Source organism: Lycorma delicatula, chromosome 2 (assembly GCF_047948215.1).
Source record: "Lycorma delicatula isolate Av1 chromosome 2, ASM4794821v1, whole genome shotgun sequence".
NCBI classification, from domain to species: Eukaryota; Metazoa; Arthropoda; class Insecta; order Hemiptera; family Fulgoridae; genus Lycorma; species Lycorma delicatula.
In genome coordinates this window covers 64730215-64753116 of record NC_134456.1, presented here as the reverse complement: position 1 = coordinate 64753116, position 22902 = coordinate 64730215, and the positions used below count along the sequence as shown (strand labels likewise).

The following is a 22902-nucleotide window of genomic DNA, read 5'->3' as shown; positions in this document are numbered from 1 at the left end:
ATAATTTTTTTCGTTAAGAACGAAACGTAAAAGATGAAATATAAAAACACAATTTTGAGTGATATTTCCATTAAATGTGTAAATTATTGAGTTTTATTAGGAGAAAGATTAAATTATAGCTGGGCTATCTTCGGTACACGATTCGGTACTTTTTATTAGTCGTTAAACTGAATTATTTTATGTGTGCATTTATTTATTTTATAAATTATTTCTCACTTTCTTTTTTCTGAAAAATAGAATTAAAATAAATAAGTAGACCCCCACTGTAAAAAAGGGAATTAAAATGAGAAATTAAAAGTATAGAAAGGTATCATTATTTGAAAAATTTTTAAGACTATTCTTTGAAGGTAGTTTTAATTTTTTCTAAATTTAATGTAATTTTGCATTTAAAACTTTAACTTATGTTTAAAAATAGAATAATTTTTATTTTTAAAAATGGGTTGGCTTACAAATTGTGCTTGTAAATGTTAAAATTAAAAGTTTTTTTTTTACCTATAATCAATGACATTCAATGTGGTACCTTTTCGGGATTTTCTATGTCCAATATCTGAAAGTTTGTTTATAACATCTTCTTATATAAAAGTTTATTGACATCTGACACTATTAAGCTGGATTAAAATGGTAGTGGTACGTCGATTATTTATATGCACTTAGTGCAAAATTCTATTCGCTGATGCAAATCTGCAGGCAGTAATTTTTGAACCATTTGAATTTTAAATGGATGAAAATACAAGTCAGTTTGTAACAACAGCCTAACACTCCTATCTGACCTGCATAATAATACGGAACGTCGTCTAGCAGAACATCGTGTACTATTCTTCAACTCCCATCTCAGCTTCTCTATATTCTCTGGGGTGCGAACTATTCGTGGATGGCCAGAACTCTTCTTTGGCAATGCAGAAGAGTCAACCTAAATTTTCTTATCTGATTTAAAATTGTTTGGCTTGTTGGGACTCTTCCATTTCTTCCTAAACGTCTAAACTTACGTTTAGACTTACAAAAGTCTACAAAAAGTCACTAAACTTACGTTTACAGTAGTTAATCATTATTTAAAAAAAAAAAGAAACACAAAAAGAAGATTCAATAGCAAACTATGCTCACTGCGGTGAAGACTTTGGACTGATGCAGAAATCAACATTAAAACACTCCACCATCTACCAATGTGTGTTTTTGGGGTAAATTGTCTAATCTATTCTGCCTCACTTTTTATTTAGTACTGTGTTTTGGAAAAAATAATGAATATGTAATTTTTTTCAGATTGTTGGTCGATTCTATATTAAGATTAAAAGTTGTACCACAGTGGTTGCAGTATGACATTGGTAGACTTCATCTTGATGACTAGAGTCAGTTTACTGGTTATGATAACAGTTTTCCAGAGTTCGTTATTGGTTGTTGATGCCGAACAACCTGCTCCACCATCTTCTCGTCCTCATATTATTTTTATCATAGCAGATGATCTGGTATGTGACAGTAAGCACATTAATTAGTATTTATAACATTGTTCTGTCAGTGATGTTTCTTAACCAAATTAAAAAAAATTAAATGTTAATTTAAAAATGTATTTTTGTTATGTTTATCAAACATGAATAATTTTGTTAATCTGTATTGTCTGTCCATTTAGTATTCTTTAAAATTGAAACCTCAGAGATGAGATTGAGAGTTTATGACTTATTTCTTTTATTTAGGATTAAATAGAAAAATGTCTACTATTTAAAAATGTGTTCTTTTAAAGCTTGGACGATGCAAAAATGTAAACCTGTAAAATTTCACCATAATAGCATAAGTGTTCATAATTTTCAAATTTTAAACAGGTATTGATATAAGGTATAGTTTATATACCCATCTTAAGAATTTCAGGTAATGAAAAGATTCAAAAGTTTTTTCAAAATCAATTGTTTAAACACAATTAATTTCTACAAAATCTATTGTTCTGACAATCTATAAATTTTAAAGAACTTTTTCATAGAGTAAAAGTGTAAAAAAATCTTACTGGTTAAATTTTAAAAGTCAAAATACTTACTTTCTGATTATGCATTTGTATTTTTTATGTAAATTTAACAAATTACTTTGTAAGAAAAATACAAAAAGTTTGTATTTAAAAAATACAAAAACAGGCAATTCAAATTTAAAAAAATTGGTACTTTCATACAAGTTTTTATTAACGGGAATTTATAGCTAGTTGGATGTCCAAACTTTATAATACAGCTACATATAGATTATTTTTAGCTATTTTTTTTTTTTTTTTAGCAGAACAAGGTGATTAGTTGAAAAACAGAGATTTAGTGGTTTTAAAAGATATAATTTTGTATTTATTTTTATCATTTTACCTGGGCCTGTTTCTACACATGTTTTAACAACCAAGCTGAATGAAATGGTAAATGAAACAATGTTAGCATGAAATTCTCCTAATACCAGATGATTAAGAAGCCAGTGTGCTAATCATTTCACCAGCTTGGTAACTAAGCTTTATGGTATGCGAATCATGTGATTATTTTTTACCACAAAATTTTTTAATTTTATCTGAAAGAAGAATCAGTTTTACTTAAAAACATAATTATTTTCCTGTAATTTATGAAAGTATTTATATAAAAAATAAGTTAGGTCTTGGAAAACCTGCATTCAATACAGATAATGTTTCAGCATTCTCCTCACTGCAGTTTGGGTTGATCCTAGTGAAATGTTTGTTTTTTTCCAGGCTTAGTCTCCAAAAAGATTTATGAAGAGATCTTGTAACTGCTGCTTTAATGAAATGTATGACCTGCATTGTTAAAATTGACCTGTGCTGGGCATGTTTCTGGCCTAACACCGAAGCTGTTTCACAAAATCTTTTAACTAACTTCTGAATAACACTTTTCACTTTTGCCGACACACAACATGAAACTTTATCTCTAAGTTTCCATCATGAATACATGTTCTTCAACAGTTAATCGCATTTAACAAACAACACATGATTATGCCAAAAGCCAATCAAAAACCAATGTTCGACATAGACTGACAATACTCAAATATGCAGGCAAAAAACACCCACTCAAAGTCCAGTGGTACCAAAATCATCCACATTATTTTACCCATCTCACACCATCATATGCATTATAACAAAAATATGCATTTAGTAAACACTACTGAGTGATGGGGGCCTCTTTTAGATGACTGGTGATGGACTAAAACAGTAATAAAATACCTTTATGTTATAGTAGAGTTATTATGAATCTATATCATGAAAAGACACACAGTTTGTTTGGTTTTTTTTCTGGAGTAAGTCTAATTTTAGGAATTTCTAAACTAATTTTTATCTTTCTTTCATTCTTTAAAAGATTACTTTCTTTCTGAATGACACAGGCTATATAAGAATTTGGTCATTTCCCCATCGAGCTTCCATGTTTATCCCTTTGAAACCTCTTCATAATAATATCATTAACATTCTAGAATTGCCAGTATTTTGACCAGGTGCATTGACAGCATTTATACAAATTTATCAATTTTCCTTACTTAGTACACATTTGTTCATAATTGTCAAATTGAAATAGGACCATTTATTAATGGAAAACATTCACTAAGTTAACGGTTCATTTTTATTAATTTGAAATGGTAATCTATAAAAATTCAACTAGAGATCTGAGAACCTTATTGTTAGAAACTAGTTGAGAAAATAATAACAAAATTAGTTTTTATGAAAAATTTAACAATTATTTTTAATGCTTTTCAGAAGGCTTTCTTTCTAGCTTGCTTTTAAATAAAAAATAACAGTTTCAAACACAAAAAGGAACACTGCATGGATTACTAAAGGAATTTTAAAGTCAAGTTCAACCAAAGAAATCTTTATGATACGTCTAAATACAGTTTGTACTGAAAAATTCCAAAATTATTTGAAAGTTATTGATAATCTAATATCTATTTAAAATAATAAATTTAGCACTATGCTGGCATTTATCAAAAGTGAAAATTGATTTGATAATAAAACTATCAAATATATTGAATCATTGTTTGGTGTTCATAAATATATGAATCATGTACATCAATATTTAGAGAATTAAAAATGTTAACTTATTCTTGTTTTTATATTTGTGAATGTGCAATCTTTACTAAAAAGCAGGCATATGTTTCTGTTATCACTTTTAATGAATGACCAAACCATTTAAAAAATCATCCACCAATTAATCTAAAATACAATTGAAGAATTTTCTTTTACAGAAAGAATATTACTTCAGCAATTTTAAAATATTACTGAATTTTTAAATAATACTAATAAAAATATGTTAGGAACCATGAATTTTCTGTATCCCGTTAATAACACGTATATAAATGTGTGTATTCAGTATCGCACAGTACTAAGAGTACTAATACGTTTTGAAGTACTAAATAGGTAATTGATAACAGTATATAAATGTTGAAGTACTAAATATGTGTTGAAATAATTTTTGTTGATGTCTTCTGAATTGTGAATTATTTTGTAGTTATTTTTTATTTTTAATAAATTCCTGAAGCTATCTTAACATTATTTCATGGGTCTATATTTTAAATAATTAATATTGACTTTAATCAATCTATTTTTATATTGTATAATTAACTGTGCATTTTGTGAATTTGCTCAGAACAAGGTTTTATCATAATTTCCCTTGGTCAATCCAGGTAAATGCTGGGGGAGTTACATTATGCAATGTATTATTATGTACTAATCAGAATGAAAGGTTTTATTTACTTATTTTTTAACAATCTTATTTTATGAATAAAAAATACAATTTTATTCAAAGAAACTAGCTATACATCTAGCGAATCCTACCACCTGATTATTTGAATTCAGGAGTCATCAACAGGTTTGATAAGAATGTAAACTGCTATTAATGATGTGTCTGGGGATACCTAAACAACCCCTTAATTGACATACTAGTTGGCAGACCAGCTAGTTTAGTGATTAGCACGCTGGCTTCTGTATCAATTGATCTGGAACTTTTTCACATGCCATTTCATCTGTTTTTGATTCTTTACTGAAATATATTTTTTTGCATGTTGAAGGTAGTAGAAATAAAGTAAAAACAGGTGGAAAAATTAGAATATTGGACTGTTGCAACAATTTTTAATAATGCATTCCACTTTCAGGGACAAATAAAATAGTTAATTATATCAAACAAGTTCAGATGCTCTTGACCATTTTGATCTTCCCTTATTTCCTTCACCCAACAAAACTTGAAAAAATTTGCAGTTTTCATACTACTGTTTTCAAAAAAAAGATGTTTTGCTTCCAAGGACCTGGAAAATTTGAAAAATTCTGAAGCACTGACCCAAAAATCGATATGAGTATTAATTTGTGTTCTTTTTGATAGAAATATGCAAACTTTTATAAAATCTAAAAAGAAATATTCTAACTTATTTCTTATTTTTAATTAACAGAACTTGGTTTTCTACATACATTTTTTCAAAATAAGATGAGATGAGAGATAAAATATTAGACCCTTCCCAGGAGTTAAATACTGGATCAGAAAATCAATAATTTAAAAACCAGCATTCTGATTTCAATATCAACTTGTTTGCCAGTTTGTTAATTTAAGTATTAATCTATTAAAAAAATGTTATGTAATTTTCAGGGCTGGAATGACGTTGGTTTTCATGGTTCAAATCAAATACCAACGCCCAATATTGATGCTCTAGCATATTCAGGACTTATACTAAATAATTACTATGTAACTCCTATTTGTACTCCTTCAAGAAGTGCATTAATGACTGGAAAATATCCTATCCATACAGGTAAAATATTTGAATATTTTCTGTACTGTCTTTTAAAAATATTTTCTGTTAACAGCTTGCATTTAGACTGGTTAGCCCTGAGGTTATCTGGGTTACATAAGACATTGCTTTGTATAAAAGGTAACTAACTGACTATAGCTTCATCATGGACAACAAAGACAAAAGATTCCAGAAGACCAGCCAGGCTAAGATCATCAAGGATTATTATTATATTGAGTCAGTAATGTAGAATGTAATGTAGTGGTGAACTCATCATCACAAATCAGGTGATTTCAAAGTCGAGAGTTCTAAGTTCAAATCCTAGTAAAGGCCTTTATATGGATTTGAATAATAGATTGTGGATACTGGTGTACTTTGGTGGTTGGGTTTCAATTAACCATACATCCCAGTAATGGTCATCTGAAAATGTACAAGACTACACTTCATTTACATTCATACACGTCATCCTTATTCATTCTCTGAAGTATCCTAAACAGAAAAAGAAAAGCCCAGTTCACATTGTCTGTTCACATTAATAGCTTTGTCAACAAAAAAATTTCACTTTTATTTAATACTGCCAATCCAAAAAGTATACACACTCACTGTTTGCATCCAGAAAAAGTTATGATGTGGGCTTGCTGTTTCTTTAAAAAAAAGTCATTAGATCGTATTTTTTTAAAAGTAAACTATGCTAAAGAATTGTGAATAGGAATTGATATCGACAAATGATTAAATCTTTTTGTTCTGAATTTTGTAGATGAAGTTTGGGATGGCTGGTTCTAATAGGATGGAGCCACAATTTACATTAACAGAGTCACAATGGAACATGTAAGATTATTAACTTTCAGAAATCGAATACGTCTACCTTAAATAAAAAGCTTATGTTAGTAAGCTGCTAATGAACAAAATTAAAAGACAACCTTTAAACCTAATGTCGCAATCAGAAATAGAAAAAATGTTTAAAATCACAAATTTGTAAATGCAGGTTAACAGTCAGCTACATCATGCAATAATTTTTATTAAAAAACAAGAAACTGATGACATTTTATCATACGATTATATAAATATGAAGCCGTCAATGACTCACTCATTATTAGTTATCATATTTATTGGGTGAGTAGAAAGTTTAATTTGGCAAAGCTACTACCTGCATGTATCTAGGAAAATTAAGGATTTTGATTAATTACCCTTAAGGGATTGAAAAAAGTAGGGATTGAAAAGGATGCCAATGCTAGAAGTCTAGAAAATTTAAACTAGGCAAGTTCATTTTATATCTTAAGGATTAAGATACTACAATGAAGACTTTGTAGTAAGACTTTGTTCATTCAACTCTGTGAACGAGAAGAGGGGTAGGACAATTCATAAAAAAGCACTCTGACTAATTCTCCCTTTTTCTGGATTACTGGAAAGCATTCCCAAGGAATATCTAGAAAAAGTTTAGGTGGGGTATCAGGTCTCCAAAAATGTTAGAAATTGACTATTTTATTATTCAATTTTGGTCCATTGGCATAGATTTTAATAATAAAATTATACACACATGATTGGTCCTGTTTACCTAGGGTATGCAAGTTATTTCACCAACAAATTTGTTCATTAATCATCAATATTTTACTGGAAATAATTTATGAAAATGGTTAAATTATGGTTAAATCCCATCTGATTTTATTTTAAAATAATATCTGGTTTCACTTTTATGTTATGAAGTGGTAAAACAAGATGAGAGAAGAGACAACTTATTGACTTCTATTCATTTATCTTGGTTTTCAACATCTCATAAGCCAGTAATGTTCCTTTCAGTTTTATTGGAAGACTGCATTTTGTTTATCTGCCAGCAGTCCAATACATGGAATAATTTATTTAAAACAAAATGAAAGGTTACTGTAACAAACATCATTAATAATAAAAGATTTAAAATAAGAAAAACAAAATTAACTATTTAGTGAAATCTTTTGATCTCTTGTTGCATTCTGTTTCTTTGCATCTTAATATGGGACACATTAGTAATAGTATGGAATATGTAGTATTTTGGCAATGCCGTTAAGTTACGTACAGAATTCTGAGTAACAGTAATGTATTTGCCAGCTAAAACTTATTAATTACATATGTGAGTGTCAGTAACATAAGCACATGTACTTCATATTGCTAACTAGATATTTCAAAACACTTGAACAAAGCAGTGTCAAATAATTAATTTTTCAGCACCTGTTCCAGAAGTCTTAGTAAGAATATATTGTGATTAACAGCATTGTTAATTGTTCTGCAGTTTCAGAGTTTCAATTACATACTTGGAACTCATAATGTTCAGACCTATTTAAGTTGGAAGAAACTGAAGGCCATTTATTTGTAAAAAAAAGTGATTGCAGTTTCACATAACAGCTGTTGAGTCAAATTGAAATAAAATATGTTGCCATGGAGGAAGAAAACTTTTATGGATCTCCCAGGTATGGAAATCTTTCCAGAACAATTTCCCCATAATATTATCCTTCTTCAAACTCCTGTTTTCCTTAATTATTCATATGAGTTTCTTTGCATTTACTACATGCTTATGCTTCTGTAACTGATAATGTAGTTTTGATAATTTATGTGAACCCTTAATACACCATTAATGCATATTACTTCATGCTATCATGATATATAAAAAGTTTTCTCTACTACTTCACATCTTGCTATAGATCCCTAGCAAATAATAACTTGGGACATAGGTAAAACAGAATTATTGTACTATAATGTTTTGGTATTACCTAAATAAATGTCTATTATGGAATTGCTTTCATGGTGTAGCAGCAAAGTTTAAAGTTGTGTTGAGATAGTTTGTTACTGATATTGAGAAAACTACTTTTATACCATATATTATTTGGATCACTACTTCTATCTGGTTATCTCTATCTCTGTAAGTAAATTTAGCTGTGTTAGTACATCATTATCAGATCTAGAACACTTTTAAGTGTGTGCTTACAACAAAATAACAATTCATCAGGGTTGTTGATAATAAGCTATGATGAAGCTTATACAAAATTATTAAAGTTTTAATGACTAGCTGAAGTGAATTAACCTGAAAATGATATTTTTTATTTAAGTCAAAACACTTTTAAACCTCTGGTTATCTTTTTTTCATAAGATAAATGCATTTGTTTCAGTTAGAGCCACAATTCAGAACAGCTGGTAACATGGCCAGGGAGTATATTTTTATTTAACCTTTGTTTACATATTTTCTGTTTGTAGGTATGCAGCATGGCGTTTTATATGGTGCAGAACCACGTGGCTTACCTCTGTCTGAAAAATTATTACCAGAATATTTGAAAGAGCTTGGATATAAAAATCATATTGTTGGAAAGTGGCATCTTGGTTCATACAAGAAAGAATACACACCACTCTACCGAGGTTTTGATTCTCATCTTGGTTATTGGACTGGACATCAAGATTATAATGATCACACTGCTTGTGAAACGGTATGATTATGCTTTTAATGATTATTACACAAATTATTTTTGTGTTTCTATAATTCATTTTTATGTTAAGTTATAAATTTGTATGCAGGTATTGCATATTAATATTTTGGTAAAAGATATGTAAAATACAGTGCATTCGAAAGTAAATATACACCTCTATAAACATGATAATATGTTGAGGGATTGTATTCTGTGCACTGTGACTAATGTTCTCTACAAAGGTTTGTAATTCTGTGTTGTGTGCAATTTAATTCCATGAGCCAGTCAGGCTGGTGATCTTGAGGTGAGGAGTGTCTGGTTCTTTGTTGTTCATTGAGTGTTCATCCACTTTGAACCAGTGAGAACTGTGCCTTTCTGTGCTCAGGATGGTGTCAACTTTAGAACAGCAAGTATTTCTCATTTAATACTTCTTTTCCAAGCATGGTGAGTACACACAGACAGTGAAAGACAAGTTTGAGTTTTCTGTTAGATTTTCATTTGTGCTGGTTCCTAATCAACATATTATAAGGGTGATAATCAAGAGATTTAGGAAGACAGAATTGATTAAGGACTATGAATGAAGGATAGACCAGCAACACTCTATGAAGAAAAACCCTGCTATGTAAAATAGCCCCAAAAAGTCCATAAGAAAGTTGGCCTGACAGAAAAACACTGGTACTGCAACTGCACACAAGGCAGTTTGTAAGAAGCTGTCTCATCCCTTAAAAAGTGAAAACGGTTCAAAAGTTATTGATCACAGACTGTGGAAAGTGAATTCAATACTGGAAATGGTTTCAACAGTTTGTAGCAGACAAGTTTGATGATATTTTGGTCTGCGTTCTCTAAACTGATGAGGCATGGTTTCATTTATCAGGGTATGTGCACGCTCAGAACTTGCGTTCATGGTTTGCCAACAACCTACATGCTTGCTACACATGAAATTTCTGTATATGAAAAGAAGATTATAATATCCAGGAGAAGAATATTTGATCTGATATTCTATGAAAAAATGATAAATTCAGTTGGTTATTGTGAAATCATTCACTAGTTCATGGAAAAGCTAACTGAATATAAAATAAATAATGCTTGGATTCAACCAGATGGTATGACTGCGCATACAGCTTGGCATTCCTTGAAGTTAGAGCAAGATGTTTTTGGAAATTTAATTATTTCTAAGGGTTTTTGGACACCTTGTTCTAGAGTCTTAAGCCCACTGGATTTTTACTTCTGGGGTCATGAAAAAAGTAATGCTTATTGAGCAAACCCCTACTGCCTCTAGAAACTTCAAACAGTTATTCATGATTACACCAAGAACATTCCACATTGACAACTTGTGAGTATCTTCTAGAACAAGAAGAAATGTGGTAGGTGTGTACAGTATTAAGGATGTCGACTACCTTTCAGGGTGTTGATGTTACATATTATTGCACTAATGCATAACATGTTTATAGATACTTTTTGAATGTTCTGTATTTGTGTAACTGATTTTTTTGTGATACTTTCTTTTAATATTTTTCCATTACCACTAAATTTTTCAAATGGCTATAAAGCTAAATAATATGTTATTTAGTATCTAAACATTTTGTTTTTAGTATTTAAAAAATTTGATGAAAATTGTTTTCTCTTTTACATTACTAAATTTGTACAGATTCTATTCCATGTTTTCATGTTGGTTGAATAGAGAATGAGTCTAGTTCTGAGAACCTTTTATGTGAAAGAGTAAATTAAAATGGGAGATGTTCACCCTGATTAAGACTTCTAAATTTCTTCAATTTTTAGCAACAATGTTGAAGATGTTCATAAATTTAAACTTACCATAATTTTAAACTTCTTGTGCTGTAACTTTATTTTATTGAAAATATACTTTTTAAATGCTTACAAAACAGTTCATAAGTTGCTTTTCCTGTGGAATATTTTTAATTATTTTTTTTAGTAATTACATTTCTCTTAATTTGTAGTAATCACATTATACATAAATTAGGCTACTTCTTAAAAAAATAACAAAAACTAAAAATTATTATTTATGGTTACTTTCTTAATACATAGATGATAATATAGATAGTATTGATAATATCATTGAGAAACGAAATAAATAAACCCCTGAAAAGAACTTCTTGAATCATATTTCTAGGTATTTAGAAAATGAGTTGTAATATTTTATTGTTTTCTAAAAATGAAAACTTTTATTTCAATATGCTGAGGTACAATCTTAATAAAATGCTCTTACTATCACTTACATCAGCTCTGGTGTGGACATTTTTAATGCTCTGTTGTATCAGAAGACAAGGAAAAAGAACTGAAGCAGAAGAGGCTTGATTTTTTAGAGAGGGAAAGAGTAGATGGAAATAGTGTTAAATATATAGTAAAACTATCAGGGATGTTTTTGTATTTTCATGTTTCTAGTGTATTAATTTTTTGTCATTTACATCATTTATGTAAGTTTTTAATTAGTATTCATATGTAATATATTATCTGTGTTAATATTGTGACAGTTTTTGTATGTTATGGAAATTTTTACTTTTGAAATTAATATGTTCAAAATAGGAATTGGGGAAGTCATTATTGGTATTTTTATTAACTCAAGTAACTGTGTGGTTTGTATTTTAATGAACATTTTTGGATGTACAAATTGTTTATTGTGGATTATAAATATAATTTTTTAGTTTACTTTGCTAAAGAGTAAGTCAATGTGCAGAGATTTTGGGTTATAATAAGTAATGATATGCTACATTTAATAGATTTTTTGTTATTACATAAATATGTTTGTTCTTTTTATTTATGTAGGAGCTACTTTATACTAGCTGCAGTAATTTCAGTGTTCTATGTGGTAATAACTGTGGTGGTGGAGTTTCTCCAATTTTTGACGTGCTTTTTGATGTGTTATTGATGAATTACTGTCACTGGCTTCTCAACAAAATCACTGATAGTGAATTAAACACATTATATATTTTATGAGTGATAACATATGTCTCTAAACATAACATATATCATTACAACTGTACAAAATCATCAATACGACTACTTGAGCAATCATTTGAAACGGGAAATCTGGGTATAATGTACTGTTTGTGGTAATTGTATTATACAGCAAACTATTTTTTGAGTAACTTTTAATACTGAGGTACACCTCAAGATTTTAAAATAATTCTAAACATTCATACTAATGGTGAGTACAAGAACTATAATTTTAACAAGATGAGAAAAATGTCACATGTTTTATAATCATGTGATTGTGACAGTGTTCACAAAGCTTTCACAGAAGAGAATCAAGTTTCAACAAAGGTCTGCTGTCTGCATGTTTTCTGGATGTTTATCATATCCTCTTGAAGGAGAAAGTTTGTGACACAAATCCTCATCCATGGAAAACAAAAGGGAAATATTGCTGTTATGTGGCTGTGGTTCAGTAATGTTTAAAAAAGTATTCTTTGATACATATAATTTTTATTGATATCTTATTTATTATTTGTTTTTGTTTTAGGAAATGTGGGGTTTAGATATGCGTAGAGGTATGGAACCAGCATGGGACTTACATGGTAAATATTCTACAGATATATTCACAGAAGAAGCTGTTCGTATTATTAAGGATCACAACACCTCTGAACCTCTCTTCTTGTATTTAGCTCACGCAGCTGTACATTCTGCAAATCCATACAATCCATTGCCTGGGCCTGACAATATTGCTGCTGAAAGTAATATCACTGATTTTCATCGTAGAAAATTTTCAGGTGAAATAGATTAATATGAACTGTAAAATGAAAACAATCATTTTTTATTTTTATTTATTTTACAATAAAAAAATATTATTCTTATTATTATAGTATGTTTTGTTTTAAAATTTAAGAATGATGGTTTGTAATAAGGATATTTCTTTGCTTGGCTTGGGAAAAATTGTAAACTACCTTGAGCATTCTTGATCAAATTCAGCAATTCTGTGGGTTGTTTATTCCCTTCTGTTTCCTTATTCTTTCTTCCTTGGATCCTGGGATAAATACCATGGAAGTTGGGTGAGCTACCCTTGTTCCATCAATGATATCATGTTCTTACCTTCTGGGTGATAGCCAGCTGCTTCTTAAATGAGGCTGGTCATTCTTCTGAATGAAGCCAATGTCATACTTCTGTTCCTAATTTATTTATCTATTTACAGAAATATATAAACACAGATAACAAATTGCAAAGCTCTTTGCTATACTTTAGATCTATTATTAACAGAAATAACTACTAAGGTAATAACTGCGAAGAAATAACTACAAACTCTGTCTGTATGTAATGTTTTTTAAACATAACTTTTTATTTCTGATTAATAAAATTAGAAAGAAGTGATCAGTTAGATGTTTGTAATATATATATATATATATATATATATATATATATATATATATATATAATAGATAAGTTAGGTAGTGTATTAAAACATATTTATTTAAGATTTGTTAATTTGTTCTTTGAATATTTTGAAATTTCAATAAATGAACAGATAATAAATAATGTATTAATATAATTATAGAATTTAATAACAACTGAAGATGCAGGATCCCATGAAAATTGATTTTTGGAATTAATTAGGTAAATTTAACTTACCTATTGTGTTTTGGTCGTTTATATTTCTGTTAATATTAAATTTTATTAGCACAGTGGTCAGTATTTAATGAATTAATTTTCAGTATATACATATTAGTATATGTATGTATATGCAGAATGTATCACTAAGTTCTCCAGTGACTTTCATAACCTATTCTACTCATGAAAATAATGGAAAAAGTTACTATAAACATATGTCCTAAAATGCTTCGTTTGTAAGTTACGACTTAAGATTTTGCTTGGATTTCAGCTACCCAGTGAAATTATATCATACTGACATTTTTAGGATCCTAATTAAGGGGCAGAATGACTGATTCCTTATGGTTTTTGACATGAAAAATTGAATAAAACAGGTCTCAGAACTGTAAGGAAAAGTTTTCCTTATGTTAAGTTTTTTGAAGTAAATGTCTTGAAATTTCTTGTTCAAAAGCAAGCCTTTTTGTATTTAGTATGATAGCCTCTTATTTTATTTTCAGTTGCAGATGTAAGCCTACCTGATCTTGAACAGTTCATAATAGAACTATATTCTTCAAATACTTCCTAAAGTTGTAGATTTTATTATTAGTTTTTGAAACTGAGTAAAAGTGATTACTCCACTTGCTAATTATTTAATTAAAATTGTTTGAGTATCATGTTTTCATAATAAATAACTGCCCTTTTTTGTAATTTTTTTACAATGAATATTAAAGTACTTTAGGTGTAAAGTACTAACTTTAGGTATAAATCTAACAAATTAAAATATAGGATCAACAAAATTACAGCTATAATAACTTATAACAATTTTAAAGCAGGAATTCAGTTTCCACATTTCATGGTTAGTGACCTGTCCTTCTTATGTACAGTATTCTGATTATTATTTTTTATTAATATTTGTAATTATTACTATGTTTTAATATACAGAAATTATTTTCTAAATTATCTTCATGATTTATACCATTGTTATTTATCTTTCTTTTACCTTATTTTAGTAATGTTGGCCAAGCTGGATGAATCGGTTGGTCATGTTGTCCATGCTTTACAATCACATCAGATGTTAAACAATAGTGTTATTGTATTCACAACTGATAATGGAGGACCTGCAGCTGGGTTTAATCTTAATGCCGCATCTAACTGGCCTCTTAGAGGGGTATGTTATTAAATCTGTTAATTTTTATAAACTTCTTGACATTGTGAGTGAGTGTGATGAAAATACATCCACCAATTACTGAATTATTTAAGTTTGAAAAGTTGTATAAATAAAAATTAAAATTTTAATAACAAAATATAATTTTCATACACAGATAAGGTCTAAAAATCATGTATAGAATGAAATTTGTATTTTGAGCAAGTAGCAATTAAATAAACTCCTAACTCTTTTTTATCTTTCTCCAGTACAAAATTAAGAAAAAAACAAATTAAGAATTCTAGACTGATTCAGGACAAGAACACAACCTTATAAGAAAGAAAAAAAATTAGAATTTTGATAACCAGTCTGTAGTTTACAGACTGTATATAGTTTATTGGTTATAAGTATTAAAAAAATTTATTAGAAAGAATTAATGGTTTGATCTAATTTTATAAAACAAGACCTATTTCATATATCTTGGTTGAAGGATAAAAAATTCGCTAAATAAAAAAAAAAAAAAAAAAATAGTATTAAAAGTATAAAGGAGTAAATAGCCAAGAAAATATGATAGAAAGTTTGTTAGAATGTTTTAGGTTATGAACAGACAGCTTTCATTTATCAATAGTATTATTATTATTTTCACACTGTGAATTCAGCAGCAATTATTGCTGGTAGATGTTTTAAATTAAGAAATTATGTTCAAAAAGTTCATTTTATTTGAACACTTACCACAATGGTTTTAAATTTCTTTTCTTTATGTACTTTTTTCTGTTCAGGTGTGTTGAGTATTAAACTCTCACATTGTTAGGCACTTAACATTTTTTCCAAAATTATTAAAATACACTCACAGAACTTCAGATTGTTATAAGTTTAATCAAGTTGTAACTACTAACCAAACATTATTATATGATACTTCGTAACACAATTTAGTTTTCGTAATTCAGATATTAATAGTTTACATTTCCTATTTCAAAATTTATAAAAATATGATTTCAGTATATACATATGTTTGTTATATTTCAACTAAAGGTATTTTAAAATGAAAAAAAATTATTTTCCTCACATCTTCAAGGTTAGTTTTTTTTTTTTGTAACAGTAGTTGCATTAAAATGACAGACTGCGTTAAAATTAAAACAAAAATGTGTTTACTTTAATATTAGCAATATAAGCAAAACATTTAATTCAGTCAAATTATAGCAATTTTATAAAACAATAAATTTAGAAGTTAACTTCTATATATATGTACTTATAAATATAAAGATAAATTTTGGTATACGGAAATAACATGTAAAAAAAGTCCTTTTAATTCCTATATAAAATGTTAGTCCTTTAAAACAATAAATTTTAGTTATTTGATACTGGTGCAGAGCTACACTAGTATGTAAATTTTTTCTGATGAAATACCTTTTAACTATCTTTCAAATTACTTCAGTGTTTTGAAGTATAATAATCCCACTCTTGACAATAACCTGCTAGGGGTTAGTCTAGTGGTAAAACTTGCCATAAATTAACTGATCTGAAAGTTGAGAGTTCTCAGGTTCAAATCCTAATAAAGGTAGTTACTTTTATTTGGATTTAAATACTGGATACTGGTGTTCTTTGATAATTGGGTTTCAATTAACCACAGGTCTCAAGTATGATCAGCCTCTCTCTTTTTCTTTTTAGCCTCCAGAACCACTGTAAGGTATTACTTCAGAGGATGAATAGGGATGATACGTATGAATGTAAATGAAATGTAGTCTTGTACACTCAGGTCGACCTATTTTGAGATGTGTGGTTAATTGAAACCCAACCACCAAAGAATACCAGTATCCACAATCTAGTATTCAAATCTGTTTAAAAGTAACTGACTTTACTAGGATTTGAACCTTAGAACTCTCGACTTCAAAATCAGTTGATTTGCGATGATTTCACCACTAGACTAACCCGGTGGGATAGCTATGGTCTGTCTGAGTCTGTACAAGACTTCACTTCACTCACATGTCATGAATAAAGGAGGTAGCTGCCTAAGGACTCGGAATCTTGAAAGCTGCATGGGATATTTGGAAATTTCTGGAATATTCATAAGAAACTAACTCCTGATAATTAAATTTCCTAAGATTTATTAAAAAGAATGTACAATACATGATAAATCATAGCTCATTTCAAGCTTTTTACTTGATACATATTATTGCTATCATTTTCAAGTAAGTTTATTACAACATGCTGCATATTTTGGTTCCCCATAATCATTTTTTTATGAAACTGGAATTATGTTACTGGAGTCTGTAAACTGCAGAGTATTTTCTTTTTCAGTGATCTAACAAATGTGTTAACAGTCACTACGGGTCAGTTTCTACACAATACTCTGTATACCGCTCGGATTAATAACATACACCAGCTTCCTGGCTGTTGTCACTTCTTAGGTTGCATCAAATTGTTATTTATTTAAGTATAGCATTAGGTTTATCCAGAATACTTTAGGCTAATAACTAATATCCAGACTGCTTACACATATTTTTCTTAAAATGGTAAACATGAATTGAATATTAATCTTCTAACAATTGTTATAATGTAACCAAGTTAAATTGCAAAACATAAGTGGTTGAAAATAATGACCATCTTATACTATATGGAATGTCCAAATTTTTTGAATGCAAGAAATAAAGAAAAAATAAATAAATCATAAGAGAAAGCCATTTATAACCAATTTCAAACAGTGAGACTAGGGAAAGGGGAATAACCATGATTGGTAGAATAAACTAGGGAAGAATGAGATAGTTATTCCCAATTTATTTTTAAAAAAATACTACAGGTGATTTATGATTGTTTATGTACTTAGTGAAATGATAATGTGAAGCATAATAAGCATATTGATTTGTGAGCGTGATTATTGTAAGCATGTAATGGTATAGAAATATTTTATTCAGTACATTCGTATAATGTCTGAATAGGCTTGGTATAGGTGCCCTACTCCATGAATAAATATAAGGAACTGTCCTAGAAATTGTGTGGATGGTTCAAGGAAAATTATGGCAAAACCTTAATTCTAGCAGCTGTAGAAACTATAAAATTAACTATATACAAAAATAATGGAAGTGGTTAAGTTTATAATACAAAATAAAAATAATAAATATATGAAATAATGATACTTATGTTTAAATGGGGAGGGCTATTTAGTTATTCTGTCTAAGTAAACTGTATGATTTTCCAGTGTTCAAGAAAAACAAATGATTGTTTCATTTGACATTTACTTATGCTATTAGTTGCCTGATGGCAACCATAATTTTTTTATAATACCATGAAGGATTTCTATTGTCTATAACATAATACCAGTTTTGGAAATCCTCTAAACATGAATCCAAGTGGTTCCTCAGTTGTTGCTTGTTTGTTTATTCCACCATTTTGTAATTCCCAACAATCAATATACATATGGTAAAATTTGAAATGTTTCAAGTCTGGTTTAACTGTACTTGCTAAGAATAAGAATAAATGTTAACCTCTCCTGATTGTTGATTTTGATGTTGTCTATTATTGCAATGAAACACTTGTGAGGAATAATTTGCAAAAATAACTTTTTTGTATATCTGTAAAATTCACTGACTATTCACTGTTGTAAAAGAACATATCAATTATTATTTTAATACTTTGTAAATACACTTTCATTGACCTCCATTATAAAATAATCCCACTAATTTTTTGAAAGAATCATTTTTTTGTCTTTAACATTGATATTAATTTTTCTCTCATGCACTGGTTCCAGTAAATAAGACAGTGGAGATGATTATATCTAGCCATTGATCATACTTTTTAACTGATGATGTCTCTTTTTTCCAACTATAAATGAAATTAATAAGTGGGATGTATGAATTCTCAAACTAATCATTATTCATCTAAATCTAGAAAACTCAGTTGAACAGAAAGGAATGGACTGCTGGACTGGCAACTAGCTTCTTGCTATCTACGACATTACATCATTGTACACTAATCCCCTCCATTACTACTCCTGTATTATGACTGTACTAGCACTATTAGCAATGCCAGCACTACTTCAGATACCCCAGGTAGAACTACTGTGCAACTACTTGTGGAATTTGATAAGTTCATACAAAAATAAAGAAGACAATTTTTCTGGAAAATCTTTTTTTTTCTCAACATAATCTATAAACTTAGATTGTTTCAAGTCTATACACTTAGTTCAATGATACTCAAGTTTTTCGATTCCAGCTTTATAGTATGATTTATCCAAATCTTAAAAATAGGCAGATTTTTCACCAATAACTTCATAATTTCAAGTAAATTTCTTTTCAACAAGCCACTTTTTCATATTTTGTAATAAATAATAGTGTGAAGGTGCTAAGTCTGGCATGTTATGGAAGAATTTTCTAGCAAAATTTCAACAATTTTTCTCTTGAAATCACAGAAAACAAACTGGTGCATTATCTTGGTTATTTTTATAATGTCTGGGGCTTGGTGTAAGTGCCTACTCTATGGATAAAAATAGGGAACTGCCCTAGCAATTGTGTGGATGGCTCAAGCAAACGAGTGGCAAAATTTTAATCCTAACAGCTGAATAAAGCTAATCCTAGTGTTATCCTTGACAAAAAAAGAATGTTCTTTTATGCCATATGTGATTTTCTTCATTTCTTATTTAGACATTACAATACAGCAAAGATGAACAATACTACTCAGTTATTGTTTCACCCTTCTCAAATAGATCAATGAAGATTATGTAGCATATATCTACAAAAGACAATGACTTTTCCTGGTAGTGAAACTGTTTTCACTTTCTTTGGAGCAAGTTCTCTGACTGCAACCCATTATTTTCACTGTTCTTGGTCTCATATCAGTTATGTTTTCTAAATTTCAATGTATAATATCCACTCAAATGATAATAAGAATTGTGTAAGACTTTAGTTTGTTAACTAGCAGATGCCAAGTGGTACACGTGTCAGTTGTGTAAATATATTAAAATACATAATGAAGCAAATCTATGAGGATATGTATTGTTATTAATAGATGTTTGTGAAAGTTGAGATATTCTTTTCTTTTAGTTTGTCTATGTTATGTGTGTTAATAGGTAAAGAACACATTATGGGAAGGTGGTGTTAGAGGTGTTGGTTTAATATGGAGTAATAAAACAATATCAGGTGTGTCTTCAGAGTTGATGCATATAACTGATTGGTTACCAACATTGTTATCAGCTGCTAACAATGATTTGTGGTAAATATGATTGACTCCTTTGTTTTATTATGACAAGAACATTATTTTTTAGTTGTGACAAAATTTTAGAACAATAATTTTATTATTATTTAAAAGTAGTAACAAAACTAAATATTTTTATAAAAACAGAGAATAAATATTTATAAAGAAAGAAAAAATAATATGTAAATTTATATTTAAATATAAAAGAGAGATAACTATTATTATATAGTAAATATATTAAATTTTTTTTATTGTGTGAGTATGTGCATGCACATACTCACATAATAGCGTGTGAGCTACTGGACACATGAGCGTGTGTGTAACCAGACTACAAAAAGAATATTAAATAACTTGAATGAAATTTAAAACTTATCTTCTATTGAGATAAAATTTTGAGGTGTAATTAATAATAAGGATCTTTTTCCTGTTTCAAGAAAATTATTCTTTGCAGGTTTCATAATTGTTATGTTCATTTTTCAAGTTATTAGTTTTGAATTAATAGTGAGAATTTGGTTATTTGAAAACCTTGCTTTTGATTTTTCTTTATAAAATAATGAATTTAATGACTCACTTTCAAAATAGGTACTTGATTTAGAAATATGCTTTCAGAAAATTTCTTTACAGCTAATATGCAATTGCTTTATTGATGATATTGTCAGTTGGTATACATATTGGTGTTTAGAACCCAATAAGGCATTTAAAAGCATTTAGGTAATTTAAAATCCCTAAAGATGTAGGACATTAAAAGGGGTAGGAAACCCTTTTAATTGGTAAGCATATTTTGTCTCCTTATTCTTACTGTGCAGGACTGGTTTCAACTACAGCTGTTATAATAAATTCATCTTATAGTGTAGTATTAACAGCTACGCATTAAATTATAATTGGAATTGTTTTAAAAATGTTAATTTAGATCTAATTTCACTGAATTGTCATCTAGTCAGTTATTTACTATTTTAATTAAGTTACTGAAAACAAACATGGCAATTACTATATGCAGACTTATTGTTATTTGTCTATTAGTTGTAAATTATCTAGCCCATCATACTAAATGAATCAACATTTTTATACGAGGCTTACATTCTTCCTAAAGAAGAAAATTATGAATAGATAAAAGCCAACATTTTAGGTTTTTGTAATAGGATCAAATTAGAATTAAGGGAAACTGAAATTAATTATGTAAGAAAATTGGGTGGAATTTCTGACAGGAAACTACTGGTTGTGCTGGCTATTTTGTCTAGTTTGAAAAAATGATGATTTTGTAGAATTCTAATAAAGTTAAGAGCAGGATAATTTTTGTGTCCACAGAATATGAAAAGTAAACTAAGAGAAAAATATAGGGTACTGCTCATAATGAGGGGTTATTTACAGAAATCAGGTGTAAGATAAATTTAAGAGTGATAAATTTAAAATTATAACCTGAATAACAGTTATTTGGGTGATCTTGAGATTGAAGAAAATTAAGAAGAGAAACATGTAAAAGAGAAAGAGCAGTTATAAGTAATAAGTGTGCCAAATATTATAGACTCTTGTATCTAAAGTGAATTTTCATTAAGACATATAAAATAGATGGGCCTATTATGAGGTGGGACTTGGTAAGATTCTTGTAAAGGTTTAGTTGCTAGCAATGCTAGGATTCACAAGGTCTTTAACTACTTTCCTGATACTTTTAAACAGAAATTGGTGAGAGCTTATAATTGAATTTAAACAAGCTCTGTTCCAGAAATTTTTATAAGTTCCATTGTGTTTACAGTATATAAGAAGGGGTCAATATATACCAAGTATAATCTGTTGAGAAATACCTATTTATAAGAGTCTCATTAGCTTGCTGCTAGAAAGCCTTGAAATCTGGGTCGACTCCCTATAACATTTAAGAAAATTTGAGGCCTAGTTTTAGAAACAATAATTTTTACCACTTATAATCTTTTACTTTGATGAGTAACTTTTAAATATTGCCCCACTAGTGTGGGAGAGCAGAAAGTATGAAAGTACACAGAAATGTTTTGGCTTTTTCATAAAATGGTTTTTAATTTGCTCACTAACAATCGTAAATTATTCATTTTACTATGATTTTAACTACTGCCATTAAATTTTTCCAAAACTGAATTCTATGCATATTTAAAAGGGTACCTGCCTTCCCATCAATATCCAAAATTGTTTCTGGAGGAAGTAATTCAAGAAAAGTAGTTTTTTGCAACATATAAATCATCAAAAGATTTTTTTTAACATATCAATTGATGATTTATTAGAATTAAATGAATGTGGGAATTATATAAAAAGTAATCACTATTTTTCTCTTAAAATGTTTTTTTTTAAGCTAAGAACATAACTGACTCAAATGAGTAAATATTCTTTTACCATCAACTTAATGCTTTATCTCTTTGTAATGTGGAATAAGAACAGGATATTGCTCATTTCATAGCTGTATGTCCAATTCCATCAGAATTGAGGTGTATAAATATTTTTGAAAAAGAATTTTAAGATTTATTAGGTTAAAAATGAATCTATTGCAAGTTTGGAAGGAAGTGTAGATACATTTTAATTAAAGAATTAAATTATTTTGAGTTTTAATTTTATAGCCAATTTGTTGAAAATACTTATCTCAGTGTGTTATTATTGTCTTAATTTTTATTTTGTTGGCTTTTTAATATTTCTCTTAAATTAATTATTATTCAAATTTTAAACTTAAATTTCTGTTTCCTTTCTCAATTTCTTTCAGTCATTTAGTTGATCATGGGTAGTACTGTCAGTTGGATTTTATTTAAATAATTTTTTATCTAATTTCTCTCTTATTATTAAGTTATTAGCAAAGTTGTGTGTGTTCAATAAAATATTTTATCACTGTCATTATTACTATTATAAGAAGAAAATTATCTACAAAATATATCA

The 22902-nt window shown here is 28.7% G+C and overlaps 1 protein-coding gene across 2 annotated transcripts in view; it reads left to right on the top strand.

Moving 5' to 3' along the window:
- Positions 1-22902, top strand: part of LOC142318872 (arylsulfatase B-like) — a 51811-nt gene that overhangs the window by 11768 nt on the left and 17141 nt on the right. For both annotated transcript variants that reach the window (XM_075355456.1, XM_075355457.1), the window contains exons 2-7: positions 1258-1460; positions 5583-5742; positions 8944-9170; positions 12628-12874; positions 14696-14853; positions 19892-20034. In XM_075355456.1, the coding sequence (XP_075211571.1) occupies positions 1311-1460; positions 5583-5742; positions 8944-9170; positions 12628-12874; positions 14696-14853; positions 19892-20034 (1085 nt within the window). In that variant the 5' untranslated portion in view covers positions 1258-1310. The remainder of the gene's footprint in view (positions 1-1257; positions 1461-5582; positions 5743-8943; positions 9171-12627; positions 12875-14695; positions 14854-19891; positions 20035-22902) is intronic.